The sequence below is a fragment of the Chiloscyllium punctatum genome, chromosome 23 (genome assembly GCF_047496795.1).
Source record: "Chiloscyllium punctatum isolate Juve2018m chromosome 23, sChiPun1.3, whole genome shotgun sequence".
Classification (NCBI taxonomy): Eukaryota; Metazoa; Chordata; class Chondrichthyes; order Orectolobiformes; family Hemiscylliidae; genus Chiloscyllium; species Chiloscyllium punctatum.
Genome location: NC_092761.1, coordinates 84721473 through 84742708, shown reverse-complemented (window position 1 = coordinate 84742708; position 21236 = coordinate 84721473). Strand labels below are relative to the sequence as shown.

Sequence of the window (21236 nt, the reverse complement as noted above, 5' to 3'; positions counted from 1 at the left end):
TGTGCTGACCTTTTATTCTACTTTGAGGTGAGACTAACCTACATACCCTTCATTGTACTATCTTCCATGTGCCTATCCAAGAATCACTTAAATGTCCCTAATGTATCTGACTCAGATTTCTCCAGTTTCCTCATTTCCCCTTCCCCCACCTTGTCTCAGTCCCAACCCTCGAACTCAGCACCACCTTCCTAACCTGCAATCTTCTTCCTGACTTCTCCGCCCCCACCCCCCTCTTCGGCCTATCACCCTCACCTTAACCTCCTTCCACCTATCGCATTTCCAATGCCCCTCCCCTAAGTCCCTCCTCCCTACCTTTTAGCTTAGCCTGCTAGACACACTCTCTTCATTCCTGAAGAAGGGCTCATGCCCGAAACGTCGAATCTCCTGCTCCTTGGATGCTGCCTGACCTGCTGCGCCTTTCCAGCAACACGTTTTCAACCCTAATGTATCTGACTCTACTGCCACTCCTGGCAGTGCATTCCACACACCCACCACCCTCTGTGTAAAGAACTTACCTCTGACATCACCCCTAAACCTTCCTCTAATTTCCTGTGTCCTCTCATGATCAACATTTCTGCCCTGGGAAAAAGTATCTGGCTTTCCACTTTATCTATACCTCTCAACAGCTTATATACCTCTATCAAGTCAACACTCATCCTTCTTCACTCCAAGTAGAAGAGCCCTAACCTCCCACAACCATACTTCATAAGACATGCCCTCCAGTCCAGGCAACATCCTTGTAAATCTCCTCTGCACCCTCTCTAAAGCTTCTACATCCTTCCTATAATGAGACGACCAGAACTGAGCACACGATTCCAAGTGTGGTCTAATGAGGGCTCTATAGAGCTGCAGCATAACATCGTGGCTCTTAAACTCAATCTCCCTACTAATGAAAGCCAACACAACATATGCCTTCTTAACAAGCCTATCAATCTGGGTGGCAACTTTGAGGGGTCTCTGGACATGGACCCCAAGATCCCTCAGTTCCTCCACACTGCCAAGAATCTTGCCTTTAACCCTGTATTCTGCATTCAAAGTTGACCTTCCAAAGTGAATGATTTCACACTTGTCCAGGTTGAACTCCATCTGCCACTTATCAGTCCAGCTCCGCATCCTGTAAAATGTTGCATTGCAACCTAGAACAGACCTCCATACTATCCACCATTCCACCAACCTTCATGTCATCAGCAAACTTACTAACCAACCCTTCCACTTCCTCAACCAAGTCATTTATAACAACGACAAAGAGCAGAGGTCCCAGAATCAATTCCCGTGGAATCACCGAGCTCCAGGCTGAATACTTTCCATCTACTACTACCCTCTGTTTTCTGTAGCCAATTCTGTATCCAGACAGCCAAATTTCCCCGTACTCTATGCCTCCTTACTTTCTGAATGAGCCTACCATGGGGAACATTACCAACTGCCTTGCTAAAATCTATGTAAGGAAAAAGTGAGGACTGCAGATGCTGGAGATCAGAGCTGAAAATGTGTTGCTGGAAAAGCGCAGGAGGTCAGGCAGCATCCATGGAGCAGAAGAATCGACGTTTCGGGCATGAGCCCTTCTTTCAGCAACACATTTTTAGCTAAAATCTATGTAACCCACACCCACTGCTCCACCTTTATCAATATGTTTTTCACATCCTCAAAGAATTCAATAAGGTTTGTGTGGCATGACCTGCCTCTTGCAAAACCATGCTAACTATCTCTGATCAAACTTTGGTTTTCCAAATATTCATAAGTCTTGTGTCTCAGAATCCTCTCTAATACTTTGCCCACTACTGATGTAAGACTGACTGGTCTTTAATTCCCAAGATTATACCGGTTCCCTTTCTTGAACAAGGAAATAACATTTGCAATCTCCCATCATCTAATACTATTCCGGTGGACAGTGAGGATACAAAGATCATTGCCAAAGGTGCAGCAATCTCTTCTCTCACTTTATAAGGTATATCCCATCTGGCCCAAGGGATGTATCTATCCTTATATTTTTCAAAATTTTCAGTACATCCTCCTTCCTAACATCAACCTGTTCCAGCATATCAGTCTATTTCGCGCTGAACGTTCCCTCTCAGAACGTCAAGGTTCCCTCTCAGAAGCAAAGTATTCATTAAGGACCTCCCTTACTTCCTCTGACTCCAGACCCAAGTTCCCTCCACTATCCCTGATCGACCCTAACCTCACTCTGGCCACCCTCTTGTTCCTCACATAAGTGAAAAATGCCTTCGTTTTTCTTAATCCTACTTGCTAAGGATTTTTCATGCCCCTTCTTGCTGTCCTGAGTCCATTAAAGGATGTGGCTGCAAAGATTATGGAGGCATTGGTTGAAATATTCCAGATCTTATTGGATTCCGGTCGGGTTCCAGTAGATTGGATGGCCCTGTTCAAAAAGGAGGGAGACAGAAAGCAGGAAACTATAGATCAGCTTGCCTAACATCTGTTACTGATAAATGCTAGGGTACATTATTAAGCATGAAATAGCTGGGCATTAAGAGAAGCTTAATATAATCAAACAGAGTCATCATTGTTTTGTGAAAGAGAAATCATGTTTCACAAATTTGCTAGTTCTTTGAAGATATAACAAGCAGAGTTAACAAAAGGGGAACTGGTAGATGTAGCATATCTGTATTTCTTAAAGGCACTCATAAGATGTCACATAATGATTATTGCACGAGGTAGGAACTCACATTTTTGGGGTGATGAGTTAGCATAGATTGGTATTTAGTTAACGCACAGAAGAAGGAGAGTCAGGATTCCTGGAGCTTTTTGACGTTGGAAAGACATAATTAGTGCCCTGAGGATCAGTCCCAGGGCCTCAATCATCAGCTATCCATATTAATGATTTGGAGGAGGGGGCAAGTGTAATGCATCCAAATTTCTGACAAAAAAAAACAGGTTGGATGATGACATAAGGAATTTTCAGGGGGATATAGATAGGTTAAGTGACAGGGCAAGATCTGTACAGATGGAGCTTAATGTAGGAAAGTGTGATGGCATACACTTTGGTAATAAGAATGAAACGACATACTATTATTTGAATGAAGAAGTGCAGCACAGTTGAATCAGGATGTTTTTGTGCATAAAACATAAAACGTTAGCATGCAAGTGCATGTGGTAGTTAGTAAGGCCAATGGAATTTTGACCTTTATTGACCTTTATTTCAATTGGAGTGTTGAAATTTCAAAATAGGGAAATATTGTTACTATACTTGATGTTGATGAGATCACAGTTGGAGTGCAATGTACACTTTTGCACTTAAAAAAAGACACAGTGCCAGGATAGTCAGTTGTCTGGTCAGCTGGTTTGCAATGCAGAGTGATGCCAGTAGCATGGGTTCAACTCCCCCAGTGGCTGAGGCAGTGTGGGACTCTCCTTCTCAACCTCTCCCCTCACCTGAGGTGTGGTGACCCTTAGGTTAAACCCCCACCAGTCGTCTCTCTTCAATGAGCGAGCAGTCCAATGGTTTGATAGGACTATGGCAACTTCACCTTTTCCTTTAATGTCTAGAATTCTGTATTTGAAAGCATTCTGGAGGGTGGATCACAAGTGCTAAAAGAGGAGGTAAATAGATTTTTGAGATGTCGAGGAATTGAAGCTATGAGGAGCTGGCATCAAGGAGGAGTTGAGGTTGGGGCAGATCAGTCATGATGTGATAGAATGGCAGGGAAGCCCAGAGGGGCTGAATGACCTCCTCTAGCTCTTATTCCTTATGATGTTATTGTGCTAGCTCTGTACATTGAGACAACAATTTCACTTGTGTTAATTCAGCTCTGTTTGTGTCAGAAACGAATTCCATCAAGTTAGTCATCCTGTAAACATGAAGTTATGTCATCTATTTAAACAAATAACATTCAGTCAACATCAGTTAGGATAGAACAGGGCACGAATCTGGTTGGATTGAGTTTTAATTTTACAAAATAACCAAGTTTAATGATGAGGAACCTTTAACAGTGCGTGTTTTAATTCCGATCTCTTTTCTGTCCTCTCAGCTGTTCATCGTGAGTCAAGGGCAGTGCATCTACAAAGGAGTAGTCCCCAGCCTCATCCCATACCTTAAAGGCCTGGGCTTGCATTGTCCAACCTATCACAACCCTGCTGATTTTAGTAAGTGGAAAAGGCACTGCTTTATTAATGATTAGATTCCCTACAGTGTGGAAATAGGCCCTTTGGCCTAACAAGTCCACTCCGACCCTCCGAAGAGTAAACCACCCCCCCTTTGACTAATGCACCTAACAACTATGGACAATTTAACATGGCCAATTCACCCGACCGGCACATCTTTGGAACGTGGGAGGAAAGTGGAGCACCCAGAGGAAACCCACGCAGACACCGGGAAAATGTACAAACTCCACACAGACAGTCGCCCAAGACTGGAATCGAACCTGGGACCCTGATGTTGTGAGGCAGCAGTGCTAACCACTGAGCCACCATGCCACCCAATATGCTTTGGCCACAGGCTCTGATGAAGAAACAAAATACAGGGTAGTGGGTAAAGAGCACGAGAGTAGGATTGATTGGAGAGCTGTTCCTAGGAATTGGCACATGGCTGAATGTAGCTGAGATGTGAGCACAGATCCTGCCAATGGCCTCTGTGTACCTTGTAAAGGAGACAGCTTGCTTAGATTCCCACACTCTCACTAGAGACTGACTGTGTGTTAACTTCAGCTGGGTTTGGGTCACATTTGCTGACGAGAACCTTTTAGCTCGTGTGTGAAGACTGGAGCCAGCTCACTGGAGAGCAGTCATCACCCAAGTGGAACCACACTATAGGACGGTGTGTAGATTATAGCGTCAGGAAACTGGGAGGCTTGAGGGGAATTTGGGAGGGTTTCTGACAGATCTCCACACCCAGTCACTGACACTCAGAGTCATTGAGACATACAGCATAGAAACAAACCCTTCAGTCCAACTTGTCCATGCCAACCAGATATCCTAAATTAATCCAGTTCCATTTGCCAGCACCTGACCCATATCCCTCTATACACTTCCTATTCATATACCCATCCAAATGCCTTTTAAATGTTGTAATTGTACCAGCCTTCACCACATCCTCTGGCAGCTCATCCCATACGCACACCCTCTGTGTGAAAAAAATTGCCCCTTAGGTCCCTTTTAAATTTTCCCCCTCTAACCTTAAACCTATACCATCAAGTTTTGAACACCCCTACCCTGGGGGAAAGACCTTGGCTATTCACCCTATCCATGCCCCTCATGATTTTATAAATCCCTCAACTCCCAGCACGCCAGGGAAAATAGCCCCAGCTTATTCAGTCTTTCTCTATAGCTCAAACCCTTCAGCCCTGGCAACATCCTTGTCAATCTTTTCTGAACCCTTTCAAAGTTTCACAACATCCTTTCTACAGCAGTGAGACCAGAATTGAATGCAGTATTCCAAATGTGGCCGAACCAATGTCCTATACTGCCCCAACATTACAACTCCTATACTCCATGCACTGACCAATGAAGGAAAGCATACCAAACTCCTCCTTCACTATCCTGTCTACCTGCAACTCCGTTTTCAAAGAACTAAGAACCTGCACTCCAAGGTCTCTTTGTTCAGCAACACTCCCAAGGATCTGACCACTTCTTTCAAGTAGTTTCCTCTGCTGCTTGCTTCCTCCGTTTTGTAGCTGATCTAAAGAGGAAAGAAATTATTCTGAGTGGAAAGAGAATAAGAGAGAGAAAAACATCTCTGTGTGTTACAACCTCTAAATGCACAAAAATATCTCTCAATTCAATTGTGCAGCCGATTGCTAGGTACCTACATTGGGGGTTAGGGGAGGAGGGGGTGATGGCCTTGTAGTATTGTTGCAGTCTGGTGACACAAGTAATGTTCTGGGGGCTTGAGTTCAAGTCCTGCCATGGCAGATGGTGGAATTTGAAATGATTAAAAATCTAGGGTTATCTAATGGTGACCATGAAACTACTGTGGGGGTTGGGGGTTATACATCCAGTTAACTAATCCCCTTTCGGGAAGGAAACTGCTGCCCCTACTGGTGTGACCTACATGGGACTCCAAAGCCACAGTGATGTGGTTGACTCTTAACTGCCCCCTAGGCAATTAGGGGTTGTCTGGCTGGCCCAGCCAGAGATGCTCACATCCTGTGAAGGTACAAGAAGTGCTATTTCCCTGTGTGCGCTGGGTTCAAATCCCTGGGGCAAAACTTCTCTTCCATGTGTTCTGGAAGACGAGGCATGGAGAAAGTAAAGACTATAGATGCTGGAGAGTCAGAGATGAAAAATGCAGTGCTGGAAAAGCACTGCAGGTCAGGTAGCATCCGAGAAGCAGGAGACCACTCATGGGAAGGCATGGTGGCTCAGTGGTTAGCACTACAGCCACACAGCACTTGGTTCGAATCTAGGCTCGGGCAACTGTCTGCATGGGGTTTGCATGTTCTCCCTTTGTCTGCTCAGGTTTCCTCTGTTTGCTCCTGTTTCCTTCCAAAGGTGTGCAGGTCAGGTGGACTGGCCAATGTAAATACAGTGAATTGGTGTGTCTGGGTGGGATGCTCTTCAAGGGGTCAGTGCCGACTCGATGGGCCAAATGGCCTCTTTATGCACTGTAGAGACTCTATGTACCTGGTTTAATCCATTCCCTACCTCCCTCCGCTGTATCTTATTGAGGATTAAAGTTTGTTCTTTTCACCCTGACCCCCTTTTGCTTGCTTGCCCAGTTATTGAAGTTGCCTCGGGTGAATATGGAGATTTGAACCCTCTGCTGTTCAAGGCTGTTCAGGATGGAATGTGCACCATGGCGGAAAAGAAGAACCCGTCCAAAGGGGGTGATCCTTCAAGCTGGAAATCCCAGAGCTTGACGGTAATCCAGTGAGAATCAAAACTTTCTTGACACCATAACGATGATGTGACAAGTGGACTCCAGCTGGGTAGAGTTTTCAATGGGTTCATGTCGTCTTAAATTGCAATTACTTTTCTTCTGTCCCAAGGCAATGTTCCATAATTCTATGATATTTAGAAAATACTCAATAAGTAAATACATGCACCATAAAAACTACAAGTTCCCCTCCAAGCTATTCACTATTCTGACTTGGAAACATAAGGGGTAACAGGGAGAAAGCAGGAGAATAGGGTTCTGGAATATATCGGCCATGATCAAATGGTGGAGTAGACTTGATGGGCCAAATGGCCTAATTCTGCTCCTATATCTTATGGTCTTGTATCGCTGTTTCCTGAGTGTCACTGGGTCAGAATCCTGGTAACCCTCCCTAACAAATTGTGGCTCTACCTACAGCACACAGACTGCAGCAGTTTAAGAAGGCAGCTCAACACGACCTTCTCAAGGGGCAATAAATATTGGTCATCTAGTGACATCTATGTCCCACGACATAAATATAAATTCTCAGCTTCTCACCTGCACAGCAAGCTTCCACAAATGGCAAAATATTCCGTGACCAGATCATCTGTTTTTGTGATGTTGGATGATATCAAGCAGATCTCCACTGTTGAAGAATTCCCCTGCTTGACTTCCAGATACTGTGGTGAAATATTTAATATCCATTGAAGAGGGCAGACTGGGTCTCCATTTAATGCCTCAGGAAGTTCAGAGAATGAGCATTGATATCACTGAAACATCTCCAACTCTGAGTGAACTTGATAGGGTAGCTTGGAGAGCAATTCCCCTAACTGTAAGAGCCGAAAGCCCAGGGGGGTCATGAGTTGAGGATAAAGGGGTTGCCATTTTGGATTGAGATGCGGAGAAATTTCTTCACCCAAGGGGCTGCGAATCTTTGGAATTTCCTGCGGCAGAGGGTTTTATAAATTTGGTCTCTGAGTGCGTTGAAAGCTGAGATTGTTAGATGGGGATCCAGGAAATTAAGAGATAAGGGGATCAAGCTCAAAGGTTACACGCATTTATTTTGAATGGAGACAAAAAGGGTGTTAATGCTTACTTCTGCTCCTAATTCTTGTGTCATGCAAAAGACTACATCTCCTGACAGGGTCACTCATTCCCAGTACTGTATTGTGAAGAGAAAGCATCATAGGTGTGGATAAGGATGTGGAAACTAGGAAATGTCAAACTGCCATGTAGAACAGTCATTGCTGGATATGTAAAGCTCTTGTCTGCATTAGACCTGCATACATGACAAACTAAACTGGATGCTCAGACTGAATGTCAATAAAATATATCCTTAACATGGTGAACACAAAAACTAGAAACTGTCATGTTCTTCTGATCTTCTCTCTCTCTCTCTTTCTCTCTTTGTACAGGACGCAGGCCCCATTGAGAGCTGCACTTTTGCAATAAGCTCCTTTGTTCAGTTTTATATCCTCTTCAGAAGGACCTTCATTTCCATTCTGCGAGACATGGTAAGGTCAGCTGGACGTGTTGCTCAGTTAGAGAATGCCGAATTAATTTCAGTAGGAGGGTGGGGATTGATGTGGAGGGGATGGGGGTGTTTGCAGTTCACTTCAGCTGCCATTTGAATAGAGAAGGACTGGGATAAAAGATGCTTTTACCCTCCCTACCCCCTATCTTAGAGTTGGAAATACAACAGAGTTTCACCATCTGACAGTGACCTTCTCCTGGGAATGGGAAAACTGCAAATGTTTCCACTGTTGGGTAGTCACACTGTTGGTGGGATTGAGAGTCCACAGCCCACCATCAGCCTCATTGGTCGACACATGTTACAGTTCATGTGGGGAGACTAGAGTGTCTTGCATGTTATAGCCTGGATAGGGGTTTACTCAGCTGACCAGGAATCTCTCCCACTCTTACTGCCTTCTCCTGCCATTGCCCATTAACCCATTTGACCACATTGTTAATGCACCTTCGTCGACCTAAAGTATGATCCGTGCTTCTGGCTCAGAGGCAGGAACACTACCCACTTCCAACCCCAGAACTTTGTTCAACCAGAAGCAAAATATTGCTGAAAATCTGATTTAAAAACAGTGAATGTTCGATGTCAGGCTGCTTCTGTGGAGATAGAAACAGAGGTCGCATTTTGTATCAATGATCTTTCATCAGAATTGCCAAAAACTTAGAACTGCACAACTTGTCAGCAAGTGCAGAGCCACAGGAAATGGAGGTGAGACATCTAAGAAAGGAAATAGTCAGTGATACCATATAGAACACTCTCAATATTGTTCAATTATGTTATTATTGAAATACTCCCTCTATCCCATATTCACAAATCTTTCCATACAGTTTGTTTTTCCTGCATTTTCCCTCATTCCTGATGAAGGGCTTTTGCCCAAAACATCAATTTTCCTGCTTCTCAGATGCAGCCTGACTTGCTGTGCTTTTCCGGCACCACTCTCGACTCTTGTTTTTCCTGCACCCTCCTTTACACTGACTCTCTCTTTTTAAATAATGCTCACCCCCAGCATGACCCAGTTTCTGATGGAAAGTCATCAACCTGAAATGGAATTTCAGTTCCTCTCCCCACAAATGCTGAAAAAGCCTCCTGAGTGTTTCCCTCATCTTCCGTTGTTAGTCTAACCTTCAGCTTCTGGGCTCGCTCACTCAAAGCAGATGTCAAGAAAGTGTTCCGAGATCAAAGTACTGCAAGATTAGGCAAACATTAAAAATGAAACAAGTTATTTTGTATGTATTTGTGTGTGTGTGTGTGTGTGTGTGTGTGCCCATTTGAATCTCACAGTGGACCCCACTATCTTGTCCCTTCTAGGTTTTGACCCATTTACGATTCATGTCTCACATCTGCATTGGAGTCCTCATCGGTCTGCTGTACCTGAACATTGGTGATGAGGCAGAGAAAGTATTCAACAACACAGGATGCCTCTTCTTCTCCATGCTCTTCCTCATGTTTGCTGCTCTGATGCCAACTGTCCTGACCTGTAAGGAGAAATGTTATTCTCATTTTGTTTGATTGTAACTTTCAAAGGTGAAATGGTGGCTCAGTAGTTAGCGCTGCTGCCTCACAGTGGTTTCAATTCCAACCTCAGGCAACTATCTGTATGGAGTTTGCACACTGTCCCTGTGTCTGTGTGGGTTTTCACCGGGTGCTGCAGTTTCCTCCCACGGTCCAAAGATGTGCAGGTTAGGTGGAATGGCCATTTTAAACTGCCCATTGTGTCCAAGGATGTTTTCTTTTTATAAGTGGATTTGCTTAAGTATAAGGGAAAAAGATCATTCATTTTTACAGTCCCTTTCACATTGTTCAACCTGATGATGAAAGATAGAATTTGCACCTCATTATTCCACACCCACAAGCTTTTGTTTACAGAGACACACATTGCACACATACGCTTCCAAACTTAACATTAGACTCTCAACTACTATACACATTTACTGAGGGCATAAAGGAGCAGTTTACAATCAGTTAAATACATTTGAAGTGCAGTAACTACTATAATGCAGCACTAGAAGACTGACTCAGTGGGAATCCCATAAGCAGTAGTGTTGATCAGCATATAGAACATCGAACATCAAACATAGAACATCGAACATAGAACATAGAACATCGAATATAGAACATAGAACATCGAACATTACAGCGCAGTACAGGCCCTTTGCCCTCAATGTTACCTGTGGAACCAATCTGAAGCCCATCTAACCTACACTATTCCATTCTCGTCTATACAGAGACATAGAGATGTACGGCATGGAAACAGACCCTTCGGTCCAACCCGTCCATGCCGACCAGATATACCAACACAATCTAGTCCCACCTGCCAGCACTTGGCCCATATCCCTCCAAACCCTTCTTATTCATATACCCATCCAAATGCCTTTTAAATGTTGCAATTGTACCAGCCTCCACCACTTCCTCTGGTAGCTCATTCCATACACGTACCACCCTGTGTGTGAAAAAGTTGCCCCTTAGGCCCCTTTTACATCTTTCCCCTCTCACCCTAAACCTATGCCCTCTAGTTCTAGACTCCCCGACCCCAGGGAAAAGACTTTGTTTATTTATCCTATCCATGCCCCTCATAATTTTGTAAACCTGTATAAGGTCAGCCCTACGCCTCCCACGCTCCAAGGAAAACAGCCCCAGCCTGTTCAACCTCTCCCTATAGCTCAAATCCTCCAACCCTGGCAATATCCTTGTAAATCTTTTCTGAACCCTTTCAAGTTTCACAATGACCATTTAAATGCCCTTAAAGTTGACAAGTCTGTTGCAAGCAGTGCGTTTTGCGCCTCTCTGAGTAAAGAAACTACCTCTGACATCTGAACTATATCTATCACCCCGCAGTTTAAAGCCATGTCCCCTCGAGCTAGCCATCGCTATCTGAGGAAAATGGCTCTTACAGTCCAACCTATCTAACCCTCTGAGTATCTTATATGTCTCAATTAAGTCACCTCTCAACCTTCTCTCTAACGAAAACAGCCTCAAGTCCCTCAGCCTTTCCTCATAAGACCTTCCCTCCATACTAGGCAAAATGCTGGTAAATTTCCTCTGAACCCTTTCCAAAACTTCCACATCCTTCCTATAATGCGGTGACCAGAACTGTATGCAATACTTCAAATGTGGGCCGCACTAGAGTTTTGTACAGCTGCAGCATGATCTCGTGGTTCTGAAACTCAATCCCTCTACCAATAAAAACTAACACACCATATGCCTTCTTAACAGCCCTATCAACCTGGGTGGCAACTTTCAAGGAGCTATGTACCTGGACACTGAGATCTCTCTGCTCATCTACACTGCCAAGAATCTTACCATTCATTCCTGTAACTCCTTCCAAAGTGAATCACTTCACACTTTTCTGCATTAAGCTCCATTTGCCACTTCTCAGCCCAGCTCTGCAGCTTATCTCTGTCTGTCTGTAACCTACAACATTCTTTGTTACTATCCACAACTCTACTGACCTTAGTGTCATCTGCAAATTTACTAACCAATCCTTCTATGCAAGCATTTATATAAATGACAAACAACAGTGGACCCAAAACAGGTCCTTGCGGTGACCCACTAGCAACAGGTTTGTTGTTATTTGAGGGAGAAATATCGGTGATGGGAGGGGTGGGAAAGCTTGTGATTTCAAATAAACCTGTTGGACTATAACCTGGTGTCATGGACTCAGAGGGCTGAGCGGCCTCTTTCAGCGACATATTGACTCCACAATTATTCCCGATCACTGTTTTCATTCAGTATTATTCCATAAAGTGGGCGGCACGGTGGCATAGTGGTTAGCACTGCTGCCTCACAGCGCCTGAGACCCGGGTTCAATTCCCGCCTCAGGCGACTGACTGTGTGGAGTTTGCACGTTCTCCCCGTGTCTGCGTGAGTTTCCTCCGGGTGCTCCGGTTTCCTCCCACAGTCCAAAGATGTGCAGGCCAGGTGAATTGGCCATGCTAAATTGCCCATAGTGTTAGGTAAGGGGTAAATGTAGATGTAGGGGTATGGGTGGGTTACGCTTCGGCGGGGCGGTGTGGACTTGTTGGGCCGAAGGGCCTGTTTCCACACTGTAAGTAATCTAATCTAATCTAAAAAAAAGTAGATCTATAAACAGACACTAATCTTTATTAGTTATTTAAAACATGCAGAAAGGAAAATCTCAGTTCATGTTTTTCTCTCCCCCTTTCAGTTCCATTGGAGATGTCCGTATTTCTGAGAGAACACCTCAACTACTGGTACAGCCTAAAGGCTTACTACTTGGCTAAAACAATGGCGGATGTTCCTTTTCAAGTATGTCGTGTTCAGATATTTATTCGTTTTTGTCATTGAATATGCATTAAGTTCTGGATGTGTGTTTGCTCATTGAGCTGGAAGGTTTGTTTTCAGCTCAGTAAGCAAACTTACATCCAGAACCTCGTCCTGAGCTACAAACCTTTGCAAAAATCGCTAAGCATTAAGTTGGTTGTGTATCAACAGTGAAATACCTTGGAAGAGATCATTCAGCCTCTCCACTCTGATGGGCCAAACACCAAGCTACTGGGTATATAGAAGCATGAGAGTGGATCTTAGAACAGCATATAAAATTATGAAGGGAATAGATAAGATAGAAGCAGGGAGGTCGTTTCCAATAGCGGGAGAAACTAGGGGGCATAGCCTCAAATTAAGGGGAGAGCAGATTTAGGATTGAGTTGAGGATGAATTATTTCTCACAAAGGGTTGTGAGTCTGTGGAATTCCCTGCCCAGTGAAGCAGTTGACGTGACCTTGTTAAATGTTTTTAAGGCAAAGATAGAATTTTGAACAGTAAAGGAATTAAGGGTTATATTGAGTGAGTGGGTAAGTGGAGCTAACTTCACAAAGAGGTCAGCCATGATCCTATTGAATGGCGGAGCAGGCTCGAGGGGCAGATAGCCTACTCCCACTCCTAGTTCTTACGTTCCTATGTCTGTTGTTATAATTGTCTCTATTGTGGGGTTATACTAAGGGTTTAAAATGTAGAGTTTTTGTTTCAGTTACAGTTGGATTTCAGGTTCTTCACTAAAGCCTGTGGGTACTTACAAACATTGTTTGAACTCATGACCCAGCCTTTCGAAGCAAGGAAGCCCTGAGGTTGCTATGGAGATAAAAGCTGAGGGTCGAACTCTGCTCTAAACAGAAACTGATGGGTTTTAGTTTTATGTAAATGAGAAGAAAGTTGCCCTGCCTCTGCGTCTGTTGCATTTAACCAAAGAACACTATTTGGAATGTTTAGTGAGAGAAGGAGGGAGTGTGTGTGGTGGGTGTGTCTGACGAACCCTAGTACACAACTATCAGTACTTATACTTGGCTGGGACGCTAGGTTTTTTTTGCCGATATCAACCTTCTCCAACATGTTATTACACACCTCTAGAGCAGATGGGATTTGAACCAGGGTCTCCTAAGTCCGAGGTAGGGACACTACCTCTGCAACCACTAGAACCCTCCAGGGCACTTGTTGGTAGGAGTGACCTATGGACCTCAGCTGTGACATGTGCAGCCAGATTCAGAATTTAAAAAAAGAACTACATTCCAGATTGTGTATGTGTGAAGCCATAAGAGCAACAGTTAAAATAAAGATTAAGCTGGGTTAAATTTATCGGACTGAATTTGATGCAGACACTTATATTTTTAGAATCACTGTCTCACTTGTTCAGTGTATACCTATTTAGCCGTATTTGCTTGTATTTGTGTTGTTCAAGAAAATATAGTGAAGATTCTTTTGCTGTTTCAATATAATCCTGGAGCCCTGCCATTGAATGCCTTGCCCTTGGTTCTTGCATGCATTATAGTCTTTAGGGAAGTGATTGCCTTTTGTCTTCATTGCCATTCTATTAATCCAGAGACCCAGGCTAATGTTCTCAGGACTTGGGTTCAAATCCCACTAAGGTAGATGGTGAAATTGAAATTCAATAAAATATCTGGAATTAAAGTGGAACAGTTGTAAATTGTCGGAAAGACCCATATGGTTCACTAATATCCTTTAAGGAAGGAAATTGCTGTCCTTACATGGTCAGTCCTGCATGTGACTCCAGACTTACTTTAACTGCCCTCTAGGCAATTAGGGATGGGCAATAAATACTGACCTTGCCAGCAATGTCCACTTCCCATGAATGAGTAAAAGAAATGGTGGCTCAGTGATTAGCACTTCTACCCGTCAGTGCCAGGGACTTGGGTTCAATTCCAGCCCCAGGCGACTGCCTATGCAAAGTCTGCACACTCGCTCATGTCTATGTGGGTTTCCTGCGGGAACTCAGGTTTCCTTCCACAGGTTGGTTGGATTGGCCGTGCTAAATTGCCCATAGTGTCCAGGGATGTGTAGGTTAGGAGGATTGGCCATGGGAAATGCAGGCTTACAGGAATGGGGTTGGGGGTGAGTCTGGGTGGGATGCTGTTCAGAGGGACATTGTGGACTTGATGGGCCCAACGGCCTGCTTCCACACTGTAAGGATTCTATGTTTCTATAAAGTGACAGTGGTCCTAACAGCAATCCAGCTTGTCCATTATTCTCATATCTGATGGCTCTGTCCTCTATGGACTTTCATTTGACAAATGGGACAGATGTGTTCTGAGGACATTACCGTGCACTGAACTGTCTGCAGTTGAAGTAATAACATTTTCGTAACACCAGTGAAGCTAAATGATACAAAATTCAAAATGAGAGGGTGAGGTGACAGTATTAAGATTAGATTAGATTAGATTACTTACAGTGTGGAAACAGGCCCTTCGGCCCAACAAGTCCACACCGCCCCGCTGAAGCTCAACCCACCCATACCCCTACACTTACCCCTTACCTAACACTACGGGTATTAAGGTGGGAATGTTTGTCGATCCCAGTTTTAAAATGCTTGTTCTCCCACCTGTAGGTGATCTGTCCAATTGTCTACTGCAGTATTGTCTACTGGATGACATCGCAGCCCCCTGAGGCTTCCCGCTTCCTCTTGTTTGCCAGTCTGGCCACAGCGACCGCACTGGTGGCCCAGTCACTTGGACTCCTGATTGGTGCTGCATCCACATCTTTACAGGTACTGGTCCATGCAGAAACTACACCGAGAGATCACATCAAAGATTGTCATCCGTAGAATGACAAAGAGGCCATTCAACCCATCTAGTCTGTGTCAGCCTCTTGAAAGAGCTTTCTAACTAGCTTCTAACACTTGTATGCTTTTCCTATAAAAAAACTGCAAATTCTTCCTGTTAGGTGTTTATCTTGTTGCTTTGTGAAAGTGAGGATTTAAATCCACTTCCTTTCGAGCAATATGCTCCAGATTACCACAGCCCTCTCCGTTTTAAAAAAATCTTCCTCCTCGCTCTGATTCTTTCTGACAATTCTCTCATGTCTGCATTCTCTCTTTATCAACCTTTCGATCATTGGAAATGGTTTTTCTTTCTCTACTTGATCAGAACTTTGCAGTGTTGAAAGTCATGCCTTTTTCGATGCTGTCACTTAACCGAGGAACGTTGAGGGGAGTTCAGGTGGAATTTTTATTGTGGAGGAAGTAAAGGTAATGTTACCATCAACTCAAGAGGAGCTTTTGCATGAGCAAGAGATGACTGGTGATGGTTTAACCTGGGAGTTACCATGCCTCAGGTGAAGGGAGAGGTCGAGAACAGGATTCCTTCATGGCAACCCTTAGCTGATGTGGGAATTGAAGCCATGCTGTTGGCATCACTCTGTGTTGTAAACCAGATGTTCAACCAACCGAGCTTACCAGTTCCCTGGGTGAAGTCAGCTCACAATCTTTGAATCCCCCTTTAGGCCGGTGAGGGTGCGTGGCCTTCAGTTGGTGTCCCCCCACTATCTGGCATCTGAAACCACATAAAGACTTGGAACCGAAAACCAACCTGAAAAAAACTTGTGCCAGGTGATTGGCGCAATCTTGGAGACTAGTCGGGTTGGGTTTACAACTGAACCGCGGATATATGTTCCCATGAGGAGAAAAGGTGGCAAGAGAGATGAGGGGGTGGGAAGGGGGAGTACAGCACGGGGTGGAGAGTCAGACGGGATGGGAGTAGAAGGGAATGGTTGTGGGCGGGAAGGGACTCTCAATCAACGAGACACGAAACCCCAGGAGGTGGGAGAATGTTTGGGGTTTGTTGGTGGTGGTGGTCTGTCTAGGCTGGAGCTGAAGGAAGAGTCAAGTTAAAAATGTTGTGAAACTTGAAAGGGTTCAGAAAAGATTTGCAAGGTTGTTGCCAGGGTTGGAGAGTTTGAGCTGTAGGGAGAGGCTGAACAGGCTGGGGCTGTTTTCCCTGGAGCATTTGAGGCTGAGGGGTGACATTATAGAGGTTTATAAAATCATGAGGGGCATGGGATAGGGTGAATAAACAAGGTCTTTTCCCTTGTTTGGGGGAGTCCAGAACTAGAGGGCATAGGTTTAGGGCGAGAGGGGAAAGATTTAAAAGGGACCTACAGGGCAACATTTTCGTGCAGAGGGTAGTGCGTGTTTGGAATGAGCTGCCAGAGGAAGTGGTGGAGGCTGGTACAATTACAACATTTTAAAAAGCATCTGGAGGGATACATGAAAAGCAAGGGTTTAGAGGGGTATGGAGGAGAAAGTGAGGACTGCAAATCAGAGCTGAAAATGTGTTGCTGGAAAAGCGCAGCAGGTCAGGTAGCATCCAAGGAGCAGGAGAATCGACGTTTCGGGCATAAGCCCTTCTTCAGGAATGAGGAAAGTGTGTCTAGCAGGCTAAGATAAAAGATAGGGTCTCCTCCACTTCCCGCTCCTCTGCCCTTGAGCCCCGCCCCTCCGATCGCCACCAGACAGAACCCCACTGGTCCTCAACTACTACCCCACCAACCTCCATATACATCGTATCATCCATCTTCATTTCCGCCACCTCCAAACGGACCCCACCACCAGGGATATATTTCCCTCCCCTCCCCATCAGTGTTCCGAAAAGACCACTCCCTCCGTGACTCCCTCGTCAGGTCCACACCCCCCACCAACCCAACCTCCACCCCCGGCACCTTTCCCTGTAACCGCAAGAAATGCAAAACTCCCCCCTTACTTCCCTCCAAGGCCCCAAGGGATCCTTCCATATCTACCACAAATTCACCTGCACCTGCACCTCCACACACATCATTTACTGCATCTCCTGCACCCGATGTGGTCTCCTCTACATTGGGGAAACAGGCCGCCTACTTGCGGAACATTTCAGAGAACACCTCTGGGACACCCGGACCAACCAACCCAACTGCCCTGTGGCTCAACACTTCAACTCCCCCTCCCACTCCACCAAGGACATGCAGGTCCTTGGACTCCTCCATCGCCAGACCATAGCAACACGACGGCTGGAGGAAGAGCGCCTCATCTTCCGCCTAGGAACCCTCCAACCACAAGGGATGAACTCAGATTTCTCCAGTTTCCTCATTTCCCCTCCCCCCACCTTATCTCAGTCCCAACCCTCGAACTCAGCACCACCTTCCCAACCTGCAATCTTCTCTCCCGACCTCTCCGCCCCCACCCCCACTCCGGCCTATCACCCTCACCTTAACCTCCTTCCACCTATCGCATTTCCAACACCCCTCCCCCAAGTCCCTCCACCCTACCTTTTATCTTAGCCTGCTTGGCACACCCTCCTCATTCCTGAAGAAGGGCTCATGCCCGAAACGTCGATTCTCCTGCTCCTTGGATGCTGCCTGACCTGCTGCGCTTTTCCAGCAACACATTTTCAGCTTAGAGGGATATGGGCCAAATGCTGGCAAATGGAACTAATTCAGATTACGATGTCTGGTCTGCATTGATGAGTTGGACTGTTTCTGTACTGTATGACTCTAAGTCCAAGGGGGTGTGGGGGGACAGTTCGGTTGGAGCCAGTAATATTTATCATAGTCGTCATGCAACCCCCGTGCATTTAATTCATCAACTCAGTTTGTACCAGACTTCTGCTGTGATAGTGATGATTTTGTGAGCTGTTCATGACATGCTGTGTTTCCCTGCATTGTCCACTTCCAGGTAGCCACCTTTGTGGGCCCAGTCACTGCCATCCCAGTGCTTCTATTCTCGGGATTTTTTGTTAGTTTTGATACCATCCCCACCTACTTGCAATGGAGCTCCTACGTCTCTTACGTAAGGTACACTTTCTTTCTTTTATTGAGTTTGTTATAAAAAATGGTGCTTTGGCTGTACCTCCCACTCTCTCTTTCCCTCTCCTTCTCTCTTGGACTTGCAAACTTCCAAATCCTGCCTGCACAATTTCCAACCAGAAAAATATGAAGGTTAAGTCACCTATTCCCACTCTTTCATCAGAGAGACAACTGGTGATGGTTTAACCAAAGGGGAACCCAACGTTGGATTCCCATTAGGCAGGGTGGGAATTGAAACCCTGCTGTTGGTGAGACTCTGTTTTGCAAACCAGCTGACCGGCTAAGGCAAGAGGAAGAAGTCCAGACAATCTCCAGAACTAGGGGTGGCACAGTGGTTAGCACTGCTGCCTCACAGCACCAGGGTCCCAGGTTCAATTCCAGCCTTGGGTGACTGTCTGTGTGGAGTTTGCACATTCTCCCAGTGTCTGCGTGGGTTTCCTCCCCCAATCCAAAGATGTGCAGGCCAGGTGAATTAACCATGCTAAATTGCCCATAGTGTTAGGTGCATTAGTCAGGGGGGTTGGTAACTCTTTGGAAGGTCGGTGTGGACTTGGTGGGCCATAGGGCCTCTTTCCACACTGTAGGTAATCTAATCTAGAAGTATGCTGGAAGTTTATAGTATGCTATGTTAAAGGCACTACTTGGATGCAAGTTGTCACTTTGTTCTTGTGATGAGGGTGGGAACCCTACCCAGATTTTCACCCCAGCCCTTTCTTTTAATTCATTCACTGGATGAGAGTGCCACTGGTCAGGCCAGGATTTCTTGCCCGGGGTGGGGGGGGGTGGTTTAAGAGTCAACCATGTAGGATCCAACAATGGATTCATGGTCACCATTAGACTCTTAATTCCAGTTTTTCTTTATTGAATTCAAATTCCACCATCTACCCCAGGCAGGATTTGAACCTGGGACCCCAGATCATTATCTGAGCCTCTGGATTAACGGCCCAGTGATAATACCATTAGGCCATCTCCTCCCCACTTGCAAACAAAAGAATGCTGAGCTAAATGTACTGATGGTAACTGCTGCCCCAGCTAAGTTGCATCAAGTTACATTGAGGCGAAAGTGAGGACTGCAGATGCTGGAGATTACGAGTCGAGAGTGTGGTGCTGGAAAAGCACAGCAGGTCAGGCAGCATCCGAGGAGCAGGATTAACGGCATTTTGAGCAAAAGCCCTTCATTGGGAATGAGGGATGAAGGGCTTTTGTCCAAAATGTCGATTTTCCTGCTCCTCGGATGCTGCCTGACCTGCTGTGCTATTCCAGCGCCACACTCTCAACTCGAATTACATTGACCTTACTGAACAGAGGCAGATGGTTTTGCCCATCAGATGTATGCCATAGATAATGCTCTACATAAGCCCTTTACCACCCTTCTTTATATACCTCAGTCAGCATATGCTTTCTCCCACATATGTTTATCTAATATGAGGGTTCAGATATTTAGGCTATAATATCAAATACTATAATGAAAGTAGGAGAAATTGAGGACTGCAGCTGCTGGAGATCAGAGTCAAGGGTGTGTTGCTGGAAAAGCACAGTAGGTCAGGCAGAATCTGAGGAGCAGGAGAATTGACGCTTCATCAGGAATGAGGCTTGTGGGCCATGGGCTGAAAGATAAATGGGAAGGTTTTGGAGTTGGGTTTTGAAGCTGAGAAAGCGATAGGTGGATGAAGTTGAGGGAGAAGGTGATAGGTCAGAAGGGGGAGTGATGGACAGATCCAGAGTGCGGTGCCGAGTTGGAGGCTTGGGACTGGGCTAATGTCAGGGGAGGGAAAATGAGGAAGCAGTTGAAATCCACATTTATCCTGTGTGGTTGCAGGGTCCCAAGGCAGAATACGAGGCGTTCTTCCTCCAGCCGTCGGGTGGTAACGGTTTGGTGGCGGAGGAGGCCCAGGATCTGCATGTCCTGGATGGAGTGGGAGGGGGAGTTGAAGTATTCAGCCACGGGATGGAGGGGTTGGTTGGTGCAGGTGTCCCAGAGATGTTCTCTGAAATGATTTGCAAGAAGGCATCCTGTCTCCCCGATGTAGAGGAGACCACACCGGGTGCAACAGTTGCAGTAGATGACATTGGTAGAGGTACAGGTGAATTTCTGATGGATGTGGAAGGATCCCTTGGGGTCTTGGACGGAGGTGAGGGGAGTGGTGTGGGTACAGGTTTTGCACTTCCTGCGGTGGCAGGGAAAGGTGCCAGGAGTGGGGCATGGACCTGATGAGGGAGTCACGAGGGAATGTCTCTCCGGAATGCTGATAGTGGTAGGGAGGGAATATAACTTTGATGGTGGGGTTCATTTGGAGATGGCAGAAGTGGCGGAGGATGATGCAATGTAGTAGTGAGGTGGAAGGTGGGGACCAGGGGGTTCTGTCCTTGTTGCGTTGGGAGGGGTGCAGTTCAAGGGCAGTGGTGTGTGGAGTGGAGGAGATGGGCTGGAGGGCATAGTCAACCACGTGGGAAGGGAAGTTGTGATCATGCCTCTCCTGCCGACCCAACCAGTACCCTTCCACTGACACCCTCATCTGCCTGGCTGAACCGGTCCTCACCCTCAACAACTTCTCCTTCCAATCCTCCCACTTCTTCCAAACCAAAGGGGTAGCCATGGGCACCTGCATGGGACCCAGTTATGCCTGCCAGTCCATCTTCCACAGTTACACCAGCACCACCCCCACCTGTTCCTCCACTATTCTATCGGTGTCACCTCATGTACCCACAAGGGGTTGAGCAGTTCATCAACTTCACCAACACATTCCATCCTGACCTCAAATTCACCTGAACCATCTCGGACACCTCCCTCCCCTTCCTGGACCTCTCCATCACCGTCTC

General features: G+C 45.8%; 1 protein-coding gene across 4 annotated transcripts in view; it reads left to right on the top strand.

Annotated features, from left to right (window-relative positions):
* abcg4a (ATP-binding cassette, sub-family G (WHITE), member 4a) overlaps window positions 1-21236 on the top strand; it is a 140838-nt gene that overhangs the window by 113617 nt on the left and 5985 nt on the right. For 3 of the 4 annotated variants that reach the window (XM_072593340.1, XM_072593341.1, XM_072593342.1), the window contains exons 8-14: window positions 3987-4101; window positions 6672-6814; window positions 8224-8322; window positions 9642-9810; window positions 12499-12599; window positions 15190-15348; window positions 18286-18404. In XM_072593340.1, coding sequence (XP_072449441.1) covers window positions 3987-4101; window positions 6672-6814; window positions 8224-8322; window positions 9642-9810; window positions 12499-12599; window positions 15190-15348; window positions 18286-18404 — 905 coding nt within the window. The remainder of the gene's footprint in view (window positions 1-3986; window positions 4102-6671; window positions 6815-8223; window positions 8323-9641; window positions 9811-12498; window positions 12600-15189; window positions 15349-18285; window positions 18405-21236) is intronic. The other variant, XM_072593344.1, reaches the window with a different exon arrangement.